The following is a 12,415-nucleotide window of genomic DNA, read 5'->3' as shown; positions in this document are numbered from 1 at the left end:
CTGCTGAACAGACTCTTATTCCACTTGTATCTTCTCTTCTATTGGCTCTTATCAATGAGGGGCCACGTGGAATAACATGTTCTTCAGCACAGAATCTGGCCCTGCACCAAAGTCACGTTCGACCTCTAGTATTTCTACATGGTTCGGCTCAAGGAGTGCGTGTATGCTACATGTGTATTTCCAACACTTTCTAAATGTGGTAAGAACTGTCCATGTGTCTGAACCCCTGTTTACCTGGGTTAATTTAATCTCCCAAATTTGAGTTGGTTAAACAATAGCTGATTGCAGAAGCATTACTAGCAAACTTTGCCTCCTAGTTGCAGATTTTAAAAAGAAGTGGGGTGGGAGTGTCTGAATGGCACCCCCACTAAATCAGTGCCTGGGGCCGGTTTCCCACCTCTAGTTACACTACTGGTTGCGCCCTAAGCCTGGGCCAGCCAGGAGCACACGGTATAAGCTGCAAGTGGTATAGTCACAACAAGAGATCCTACACATTTCAGATAATAAACAAGTTACCAAACTTACCGTAGAGTTTCAATTACTGTCTGTCCATAGCCTGCTTGGCCAGAGAAAGCTTTTCGGAACTATAAAAGATAAAGTGAGTTTGAATTATACATAGATAAGAAAGTAGCTCAAATTAGAGAGGAGTGTTGATGCAGGCAGTGTCATCTCTATCAAAGCCAAATAAGGGCCTTATATCTGCCACTTCATGCCCAGGCAAAACCCCTACTGACTTCCAAGAAGCTTTGGCCAAGGCCAGATTCTTACAGACACAGTGAGGAACAGTGCTGTCCCATGCCCTACATTTAGAAGAACGCCTCTGCACACAGATCTTCCCCGAACCCCTTGAAAAGGGTGGGAGAGGCCTCAACCACCCTTATAAAACCATGGACCCATTTCCCTGACAATACAAAGTGTCATCTTTGGGGTCCAATGTTCAAGGAGCTGAATCAGACTAAGGGTGGAGCCAGGGTACAGTATGAACAGCATTGTCCTCGCTGCTAAGTAAGCAGGTGACAAGAGTCTGTAGCAGTAGCTCTGCCAAACCGCTTTAGCACAACACAAACAAGACACGCTTTGATCTAGAGAGAGGCGGAGACGTTTCAACCCACACTAAGCAGCAGCTGTCCTCAGTGATCAAAGTAGGATCAAGTCAAAAGATTTCAAATGCACACAGGTACTGCAGGCATTTGAAGGTTGCCAGAATACAAGAACTGCACAGGTACTGCAGGCATTAGGGTACAGGTTGCCAGAATACAAGAACTTCAACATGGCAAGACAGCACATACAAGTGAGCTGGTTAATGGAGCACTTTTCAATTAACAGCCCATTCAGAGGAGAATTTTGGTGGAAAGTGTGAGGGGATGAACATTTTTCCTCCTATTGTTGCCTGCGTTAACCCTCTCCAAGCTGGCAGCTTTCCCTCTTTCCACCCTCCCTGGTGTCCACCCAGGGTTCCTGTCCCTCCTCCAGCCCTCAACCCAAAAGGTCCTCTCCTCTCCACACCTACATCATCTGCCCAAATGGTTCTTCATTAAAACTAGTCTACAAATCGAATGGATCCTCCCTCTAGAATTTGCAGAGGCATCATTCTAATTCATAATTCAATTCTAGAGGAGATTTAGAAAAAAAAAAAACTATAGAAAAATATAGAAAATACAGTTGTATTAAGTTCTTGGTGACTTTCCCACAATAGAAGCACCTTTATAAAATCATCATTCTGATCTCAATGCATGCATGAAACTTTTGCTGACTTCAGTACGATGTGGAGGCGTGCATGGCTGAGGGCAGGATTGGGCTCTAGAGGAGCGGGGTCTAAACTGATGTCTTATCAAAGGCTTTGGTGAGGTGGGAAGGTGAAGGGAGGTGTAATGTATAACAGACATGGACTCCACTCGGACTGCGGCAAAGAATCTTCCTGCAAGCCTCGCATTCAGAAAACCAGATCTTTAGATGACATGGATCAAAACGTGACTCACAAAATTTTCGATGGCTTGGTACACCTCAATGTATTTGGGCGAGTTCACATTTTGCATTTCGCTGCTGTATTCTATATTCACTGTGAGCTGTCCGGGGAATACTTTTCCTGAAAGGGAAGCAGACGTATTCATTCACTACACAGCATTTGAAACAAGCAGGATGTCAACAAGGCGTTATCCATGCTTCATTGGCAGGAAGGAATTCTGAAGGGAACATCTATCTTTGCTCATGCCCTTACATAGGAGAATGTGGGAAGGGATGCATTCTTATTTAACCACTCAGTTTTGTTTGTTAACTCAAGAATAATTCCTGCTCCTGCCCACTGGCTATGGAAGGGCCTGTTGCTACAGAAAAACCAGGGTGTTTCTGCCACTAAGATAATGTTCAGCTATGAAGATGGCTCAAAGCAAACAGAACCAGAGCAGGTCTGGGCGTTACTACATGCAATGAAATTTTCAGAAATGGGAGCCTAAATTTAGACGACTAAATATGGTCTGATGGCAATGTTTTTCAAAGGTCCCTGGAGGTAAAATCATGACAGTTCAGTACCTAATCTGATCAGGCACTTTGAAAACATGCTACTTAGTATTTCCTGAAACACCTTTGAAAATCTGGCCCATGAACACTGAAATATAGATTCAAAGGTATAGGCCATACATGCAACGTAACTTTGTTCCAGCCTGGCTTAGTTTGGCCTAACTAGAAGCCATAATAGCACATGTGTAGTAAAATTATGGAAGTAGGATTGTGTGATGTGAGCAATACTGTAAATAATGCTGATGCATCCTTATAATGTAAGGAAATAAATGGCAATTGGTTCAGCACAAAAATGTAACCAAATGCAGAAAACCTGTATTGGGCATATAATCTGTGGTCAATTCGTGTGAAGTCAGACTTCTCCAAGCTCAACTCTGAAAGAACTGCATCAATGAAGGTCCCCAAAGGAGCAGCGACGCCTGGCCAACAGACCTGTTTTCCTTCGAATCCAAGGCGATGCAAGCGCTGTCCTTGTTGATGTAAGTAAGACACTGCTATAGCGTATCTCAATAAAGCTTTCAGCTCATGACCAGAATAGTCTTACTGGTCATTAGTCTCACTCTCAACCCTCTAAAACTCTCAAGTAACAAAATATTCAGCAACTCCTATGCGTCCCACTATGCATCCCACTCCCATAGGACTTGTTGGAATGTCAATAGTTTGGAAACTTGAACCATTTAGTTAGAAGCATATTTTGGGCATCTGCTTTTTTGCATCTTGGCCATAAATATTAACTTCAGTTTTACATCTGGATTCCTGCCTGCTTCTCACCCAATTTAAGCCCATCCTCACCACTCTGTACTTTGTTCTAATCTGTTAAATGCTTCAGTTCCAATGTTACTTCATTATATTATATTATATTATATTATATTATATTATATTATATTATATTATAATTAACCTATTAATAATAATATTAATAATGTTAATCTATTAAACTATTAATATTAATAATCTATTAAACGCTTCCGTTCCAATGTTAATTCATTATATATTATATTATTTTATATTATAAATAATAATAATAATCTGTTAAACTCTTCCATTCCAATGTTAATTCATTATATTATATTAAATTATATTTTATTATTATTAATAATAATAATTCTAATATTTTTAATATTTGCATATATTAATAATAATAATAATAATAATGTAGTTGTGATTATACAGAGTAAGGTATTTCTCTGTTAGAATATGAGTGACAGACTCTTCCCCAAACTGTTTTCAGTTTATAGCATTAGGATATGGGGGGGAAATGGCACTGTCTGTGTAGTCAATAAAACAAATGGATCATCCATATGTCACCCACCTTCCACACAAGCTGATGAGTTATAGTAGAACTGAAACGGGCACTGGCAGGTATAGTTTTGATACAGAGTAATACACTGAGCAGCACTGTTTCCACATGGCTTGTCTTCACAGGTGGGAGGTTGTGCTAAGATGAAAGATATTAATACAACTTACAAACATACTCAGCCAAGGAGATAGAAACACAGTTCTCTTGCTACTAAACTGCACCTCAAGAAAATCTAGGGGGTTACCCAATCTCTATGGCAATAGGCCACAACTTTAGCTGATAAATATTGCTATATTACCACTGATGGTGATAAAATCATAGAATCGAAGGACTGGAAGGGATCTGCAAGATCATTAAGTCCGGTCCCCTGCCATGGGCAGGAGATTATTGGGCTCACTTTGATATTGCTAACTTTATTTACACTGGATCCTGCTCAACCTGAGGCAATAAGACTGCACACATTTTCTAAACCAAAAGACTCCTCATGATGGACAATCTGCTTGAAAGTTTTCTTCAAAGCAGACCCCCCCTCCCCAGAAGTGGTGCAAACACCTACTCTGGATACCTTTAAGAAACGCTTGGATGCTTATCTTGCTGGGGTGATCTGACCTCTACTGACTTCCTGCCCCTTGGGCAGGGGGCTGGACCCAATGATCTCGAGAGGTCCCTTCCAGCCCTAGTGGCTATGAAATCTATGAAATCTATGAAAGCAAAAAAGGGCAATAATAACTCATGGCTTGCCAGAGTGCAAAACATTTAACTTCATCAGGTATGTCTCCGTTAGGATTTTTATACCATGAAGGCGGTAGCTCTGGGCACAAACAGTCCATCATTGAGTAGTTACCTATATTTAGTACTTCCACCATTGCTAGCACTGGTGGAGCTGCACTGGCTTTCGGCAGAAATGTCAAAGTTGGCAGTATATAGGAAGCCTCTGGGGACTTTACCATCTATGATGCTAACATTACACTACGAACATATTCCAGATACATAAGGCAGCTGATGTTGACAAGATGTTCTGTTTGTGTGATTTCTTTACGCTAACTATGTATCCTGTATAATCGTTACGGATGATTGTATGGGATACACAATCACAACGGTGCATCCTGTACAATCATTAAGTTGTCTTACAAAGACTTTAACAATAAACCAATCAACACATTGTACAATCACCGTAACCACCTATTGCATTGGCCCAAAAAAGTTATGTGGCTGTCACTATGGCTTACTAGTCACAGCTGTATTTTATAGAGCACAGCGCTCCTAGGTTTCAGACCAATTTTAAATAAAAGGTATGATATCATAACGTGTCAAGCCTACCAGCATAGTCTAGCAAATACATTTTGACATCACTGTGATTCACCATCCAGCAAATATAAACCTAATTTCCTAGCCGTCAGGGGATATGACATGATTGTTCCATTGTTATGTTAATATGACCATATTAACATATAATATTAAGGTAACAATAATATATTTCTCTATGGCTCCTGGGGACAGCAGGGCCAGGGGTGAAATTCACCCTGCATCATGCTGACTCCCCACTGCAAATGTGTGCATTACATCCAAGGCGAGGAAATAACCTGCATTAAGAAAACTTAAGCAAAATCAATCACTCAAAAATTGGTCCAAGCCACAACTAAGTCTGTCTGTACAACCATTTAGTCCCTTTGCACGTGTGAATTTACTGTTCCTGCACTAGGATGGAGGCAACTAATCAGAGAGGGTTTAACATCCCAGTTGTAAAAAAAATGTGCCTCCTTCAGTAGCAGGTGAATCATTAGGATCTTCCACAGGTTGTCTTCACTTGCTACCAAGGGAGGATGTGGAAGCAAGGGGGAACAGCAGGGGAGCTACATGCACTAAAAAGGAGAGAAGGGAAAAAAACAGATGCCAACTAGCTCTGCTGAGTTTCTTCTGTGCAATCTCTGTGTAATAATAAGGGAACTCCAACTGGACTACATCAGCTTTGATCTTTAAGTCCACTGTATTCAGTGTTGTTGCTTAAAGCCATGAAATGCACTGTGTACGTAGTGCTGTTGCACAATTCCCCAAGCACATGGAGCTTCCAGGTGTCACCCTCCATATCATCCCCCTTACAACTCCTGTTTCAACTTGTATGGAGGCTGAAGGTTGTTGCACTTTCCACCCTTCTCCTCCACTCATATTAGAATAGGGTCCTCCTGGGAGGGTGAGAAAACACCACCTGCGTCCTGCAGGGTTATTATTTGCACCATTCGGTGAACAGATGGCAGCCGCCAAGCAGGAAGGATTTACATCCAGGAAGTACTACAAATGTGGATCCTTTGCAACTTGGATCACTTTTAAAAAACTTTATAAGTCAGGTCAGCAATCCCTGTGTCCAGACCCACTTTAAATATACATGCTACCCTTCCAGTGTTAGCAGGTTGTGCCCGAGTATTACTCCATAACACTTCTATGGCTATCGCTGACTGATATGTTCCCCTTACCTTTAGAAGGTGTGGATATCATGGGGGATGGAAAGATGTTAGAATTGGTTGTTCCAGTAAGAGAAAAGCATTATAAAATGTAAAGGTCCCACAGGAGGAGTCTGATGGAAACACACTATCATCTGCTCTGATCTTAGTTGAAGGGAATCAAGCAGGAAGTTCTATTTAATTGGTACCAAAAAACCCCCATACCTTAGGCACTCAGGGAGCTTTTACAAACTTTCTTAGCCAGGTCTGCAACCCCTTGGGACCTAAATATGGATCCTACCCGCCCAGGTCACTAGGTCATGCATGAAAGTTGGCCAAAGACACTTCTATGGGTATCACTATGTTTCTGGAGCACTGCGCTTCTGCTCCTTGCTCTTCATCTTCAGACTGACTGGTTCTTTCTCCTTACCTGCTGGAGGGGTGGAGGAAGTGGTGTTGTCAGGGCTGACAGGTGCAGGTGTTCCTGTAAAAGAAGCATCATAAAATGTAAAATTGCACAGAAGCCATTTGGCAAACACATGCAGACAATCGCTCTGATCCCTCTTGAGGGAAATCAGGCTGGGATTTCCTTCTTCCTTTCTAGTACCTAGTACCTGGTGATACTGGCTCCCTGCTCAGTTGTTTGGGGGAAATAATGGAGCTGATACTGATGTTCCCAAGGGAAGGCATTTATCAAACCTACCAGATGATGGCTGAATGGACACAATGCCTTGTAAGGAAGTAGAGGATAACCATGTTATCATGGTTTACAGCCCAGTTTTATATTCCCTGAGTCAAACTTGCTCACACAGGAAACAGCACACTCACAAAACAAACACATAAACAGTGAAGGGTTCACTTATACCCTGCAGTCATTTCCTAGACCCTGAGAAAGTAATACCAGCTCTGTTCTGCCTCCTCGGCACCTCAGCCTTTCCTCTCCCTCAGCTCCCTTCCCTGGGAGCTTTTAACTTCCTTTTGGCCACCTAATCATCCCCATCGGCTGGCCCAGTCCTCCTAGGCAGGCAGGCGATCCTCTTTCTGCTGCCTGCAGCGGGGCTCCAGCCATGAGCCATGCACCCTGTTACAATATCACTATTGTTTAGCATTCACACTATTTATTCTGGAGCACTACACTTCTGCTCCCTGCTCGTCATCTTCATCGTCTTTCTCCTGAGCTGTCGGAGGCGCAGGGGTACGTACAGAAGTTCTTGTAAAAGAATCAATAAAAAATGCATAGGAGCCATCTGGCAAACATGCACTGAAAGCTGCTCTGATCCTTACTGGGGGAAATCAAACAGGAAAGATCTACCTTAAACCCTTGAGGACCAGGCACAACCTCAATATGGATACTACCCTCTAGTGTTGCCAGGTTGTGTGAGAGACTGGGCCCATGACACTGGTGTTTAGCAGCAGAGCTGCCTCTCTCGAGCAGTGTTTTTCTGCTTCCTGTTGTTCATTTTCAGATGACTGGATCTCTCCCCTTACCTGTGGTATTTGTAGGTGTCATGGTGTTGGGGGTAATACTGGTATTTCCTGTAAAAGAAAGCACAAGATGTAAAGCTGCACAAGAGCCATCTGGCACTGCTGCTCTCTCTGATCCTTACTGCGGGAAATCAAGCAGATTCAACAAATCTGCATCCTCCCAACCTGGCTCGTTTTTAAGAAACTCACTCCTGTCTGTAGCCCTTTGTTACCAGGCCCACTCTAGACATGGGTCCTACCCCCAATGTCACCAGGTCACACATGAGGGCTGGCCCAGGACACTTCTATGGGTATCACTATTGTTCAGCAGTCACCGCATTTTTTTTCTGGAGCACTGCACTTCTGCTCCCTGCTCTTCATCTTCAGGCTGACTGGTTCTTTCTGCTTACCTGTTGGAGGGGCAGAGGTAACGGTGATTGTAGATGTTTCTGTAAAAGAAACATTGCAAAATGTAAAGCTGTACAGGAGCCATCTGGCAAACATGAACTGAAAGCTGCTCTGATCCCCAAGGGATGACGACTAGGTTGAACGGTCATAAACTACTACAAGACTGTTTCAGGCTGGACATAAGGAAGACTTTCTTTACTGTCTGAGCCCCCAAGGTCTGGAACAGCCTGCCACCGGAGGTGGTTCAAGCGCCTACATTGAACACCTTCAAGAGCAAACTGGATGCTTATCTTGCTGGGATCCTGTGACCCCAGCTGACTTCCTGCCCTTTGGGCAGGGGGCTGGACTCGATGATCTTCCGAGGTCCCTTCCAGCCCTAATGTCTATGAAATCTATGAAATCCTTATTGGGGGAAATCAAGCAGGAAAGATCTACCTTTTGAGACTTTGGGGATAGTGGATCTCCATCCCAATGGACTGGAAAAAATACTCTGGGCTTATATATCAAATCAAGGACACTGTGGGGGCGGGGGAGTGTATTTATCAAAGCTATCAGAGGATGGCAGAATGGACACAACTCATTGTAAAGAGGTAGAGGAGCTGTCACATGCCCACATATGATAACAGGAAAAAATGTAGAGTCATCTTGAACTTCTGATTTCCTTTTGCTCCCTCTTCTCTCCTCTCCTCTGGAGAGGATGGGCCTTGGAGGAGAGGGAGGGAGGCCTCAGTCTGAACCTGGAAACACCACCAATAGCCTGCTGTATCCTGTGAGGTAGCAGGTGGGCAGGCAGACAATAAAGACTGTTTTTTAGATAGGTGGTACCAAAAATAAGGCCCCTTCAGCAACGTGGCTAGGTTTCACAACTTCTCATAGCCTCGTCTGCAACTCCTTGTGACCAGGCCCACCCTAAATGTGGATCCTACCCCCTAGCGTCACCAGGTTGTGTGAGGGTTGGTCCATGACACTGTCGTTTAGCATTCAGAGCTGTGTCTCAAAGGCAGCTTGTTCCTGCTGCCCACATTCATTTTCTGGTTCTCTCCCCTTACCCGTGGAAGCTGTAATTGCAGTGGTGGTTGTATGGTTGAGTTCAGTAGTAGTATTTCCAGTACAAGAAAGAGCATAAGATGTAAAGCTGCACAGAAGCCATCTGGCATTGCCACTTGCTCTGAACCTTACCAGGGCAAATCAAGCAGATCCAACATATCTGCATTCTCACAACCTGACTTATTTTTAAGAAGCTCACTTACTCCCATCTGCAACCCTTTGTGACCAGGCCCAACCCAAATGGGGATCCTACTTCCCGTGTCACCAGGTCATGCACGAGGGCTGGCCCAGGACACTTCTATGGCTATTGCTGTTGTTCAGCAGTCACAGCATTTTTTTTGGAGCGCCGTGCTCCTGCTCCCTGCTCTTCATCTTCAGACGGACTGGTTCGTCCTCCTTACCTGTTGTAGGGGCAGTGGTAGCGGTGCTGGCAGACGTGGTCGGTGTAGATGTTCCTGGAAAAGAAGCATTATAAATCATAAAGCTGCACAGGAGTTGTCGGGCAAACACATGCACAGCCACCCTGATCCCTCGTGATGCAAATGGAGGCTGGAAGTTCAACCTCTTTTGTACTTGGGGATGATGCTCCCTGCCAGTGTTTGGAGAACGTCTTTGGGGCTGATACTGATAGTTCCAGGGAAGGTATTTAGTAAGACAACCGGGATGGCTGAATGGACACAAGCCCTTGCAAGGAGGTAGAGGAGCCACCCCACTGCCCACACAAGGCCAAGGGAAGGAATGAGGGAGCTTCTGAGTTGCTTTTTCCCCCCTCTTCTTTTCTCTCCCCTATTGAGGATGGGTTTGAGGGGAGGATCCAAGACCTCGGGCTTCATTCTATAAAAGCCAGCACTCCCCCGGAGGGACGAAACTGCCAGGGAACCAGTCAGGAAGAATTTCATATCCGGGTGGAAACCAAAAATTGCAGTCAGCAAACCGGCTGGCTTTTACAACCTCCCTTAATCACAACAGCAACCCCGAGCGAGGACCCCCACTCTAAATACAGATCCTACTCCCCATGTCACTGGGTCATGCATGAGGGCTGGCCCAGGACACTTCTGTGGCTATCACTCTTGTTCAGCTTCACCCCCGTCTTTCTGGAGCACCGCGCTCCTGCTCCCTGCTCTTCATGTTCAAACGGACTGGTTCCTCCTCCTTACCTGTTGTAGGGGAAGTGGTAGCGGTGGTGGCAGGGGTGGCCGGTGTAGATGTTTCTGTAAAAGAAGCATCATGACATGTGAAGTTGAATGGAGGACATCTGACAAACACCTGTAGACAGTCTCTCAGACCCTCTTCAAGGAAATCAGGCTGGGATTTCCTTCCACCATTCTAGTACTTGGGAACGCTGGCTCCCTGCCCAGTATGGAAAACATACTTGGAGTGGATACTTATGTTCCCAGGGGAACGCATTTATCAAAGCTACCAGGGAATAGCTGAATGGACACAACCACTTGTAAGGGGGTAGAGGAGCCATCCCACTGCCCACACCAGGCCAAAAGAAGACATGAGGGGAGCTTCTGAGTTTCTTTTGCTCCCTTTTCTCTTCTCTCCCCTAACAAAGATGGGTTTTGAGGGGAGGATCCAAGGCTTCGAGCTTCATTCTGTAAAAGCCGGCACTCCCCCAGACTGCCAGGGAACTAGTCAAGAAGAGTTTCATATACGGGTGGAAACCAAAAATTGCAGTGTCAGCAAACTGGCTGGATTTTACAACCTCCCTTAATCACATCAGCAACCCCGAGACGGAGCCCCACTCTAAATACGGATCCTACCCCCCATGTCACCAGGTCATGCATGAGGGCTGGCCCAGGACACTTCTGTGCCTATCGCTGTTGTTCAGCTTCACACCCATCTTTCTGGAGCACCGCGCTCCTGCTCCCTGCTCTTTGTCTTCAGACGGACTGGTTCCTCCTCCTTACCTGTTGTAGGGGCAGTGGTAGTGGTGTTGGTAGGGATGGTCGGTGTAGATGTTCCTGGAAAAGAAGCATCATAAAACATAAAGCTGCACAGGAGTTGTCGGGCAAACACATGCACAGCCACCCTGATCCCTCGTGATGCAAATGGAGGCTGGAAGTTCAACTTCTTTCGTACTTGGGGATGATGCTCCCTGCCAGTGTTTGGAGAACGTCTTTGGGGCTGATACTGATAGTTCCAGGGAAGGTATTTAGTAAGACAACCAGGGATGGCCGGATGGATGCAGCCCTTTGTAAGGGGGTAGGGGAGTCATCCCACTGCCCACACCAGGCCAAAGGAAGACATGAGGGGAGCTTCTGAGTTACTTTTGCTCCCTCTTCTCTTCTCTCCCCTAATGAGGATGGGTTTTGAGGGGAGGATCCAAGGCCTCGGGCTTCATTCTGTAAAAGCTGGCACTCCCCCGGAGGGATGAAACTGCCAGGGAACCAGTCAAGAAGAGTTTCATATCCAGATGGAAACCAAAAATTGCAGTGTCAGCAAACTGGCTGGCTTTTACAACCTCCCTTAATCACATCAGGAACCCCAAGCGGGGAGCCCCACTCTAAGTACAGATCCTACTCCCCATGTCACTGGGTCATGCATGAGGGCTGGCCCAGGACACTTCTGTGGCTATCGCTTTTGTTCAGCTTCACCCCCGTCTCTCTGAAGCACCGCGCTCCTGCTCCCTGCTCTTCATGTTCAAACGGACTGGTTCCTCCTCCTTACCTGTTGTAGGGGCAGTGGTAGTGGTGTTGGTAGGGATGGTCGGTGTAGATGTTCCTGGAAAAGAAGCATCATAAAACATAAAGCTGCACAGGAGTTGTCGGGCAAACACATGCACAGCCACCCTGATCCCTCGTGATGCAAATGGAGGCTGGAAGTTCAACTTCTTTCGTACTTGGGGATGATGCTCCCTGCCAGTGTTTGGAGAACGTCTTTGGGGCTGATACTGATAGTTCCAGGGAAGGTATTTAGTAAGACAACCAGGGATGGCCGGATGGATGCAGCCCTTTGTAAGGGGGTAGGGGAGTCATCCCACTGCCCACACCAGGCCAAAGGAAGACATGAGGGGAGCTTCTGAGTTACTTTTGCTCCCTCTTCTCTTCTCTCCCCTAATGAGGATGGGTTTTGAGGGGAGGATCCAAGGCCTCGGGCTTCATTCTGTAAAAGCTGGCACTCCCCCGGAGGGATGAAACTGCCAGGGAACCAGTCAAGAAGAGTTTCATATCCAGATGGAAACCAAAAATTGCAGTGTCAGCAAACTGGCTGGCTTTTACAACCTCCCTTAATCACA

The 12,415-nt window shown here is 45.4% G+C and overlaps 1 protein-coding gene across 12 annotated transcripts in view; it reads right to left on the bottom strand.

Annotated features, from left to right (window-relative positions):
* Positions 1-12,415, bottom strand: part of MUC13 (mucin 13, cell surface associated) — a 32,068-nt gene that overhangs the window by 12,304 nt on the left and 7,349 nt on the right. For 4 of the 12 annotated variants that reach the window (XM_006017930.2, XM_025196994.1, XM_025197002.1 and 1 more), the window contains 10 exons: positions 11,848-11,901; positions 11,088-11,141; positions 10,332-10,385; positions 9,576-9,629; positions 8,130-8,168; positions 7,744-7,791; positions 6,686-6,739; positions 3,830-3,955; positions 1,980-2,086; positions 526-584 (listed from right to left, as the gene is read on the bottom strand). In XM_006017930.2, the coding sequence (XP_006017992.2) occupies positions 526-584; positions 1,980-2,086; positions 3,830-3,955; positions 6,686-6,739; positions 7,744-7,791; positions 8,130-8,168; positions 9,576-9,629; positions 10,332-10,385; positions 11,088-11,141; positions 11,848-11,901 (649 nt within the window). The remainder of the gene's footprint in view (positions 1-525; positions 585-1,979; positions 2,087-3,829; positions 3,956-6,685; positions 6,740-7,743; positions 7,792-8,129; positions 8,169-9,575; positions 9,630-10,331; positions 10,386-11,087; positions 11,142-11,847; positions 11,902-12,415) is intronic. The other 8 variants (XM_025196997.1, XM_025196999.1, XM_025197003.1 and 5 more) reach the window with 3 other exon arrangements.

Source organism: Alligator sinensis, unplaced genomic scaffold, assembly GCF_000455745.1.
Source record: "Alligator sinensis unplaced genomic scaffold, ASM45574v1 scaffold4_1, whole genome shotgun sequence".
Taxonomy (NCBI): domain Eukaryota; kingdom Metazoa; phylum Chordata; order Crocodylia; family Alligatoridae; genus Alligator; species Alligator sinensis.
The sequence above is the reverse complement of the archived record's forward strand: the minus strand, read 5'-3'. Positions and strand labels throughout refer to the sequence as shown.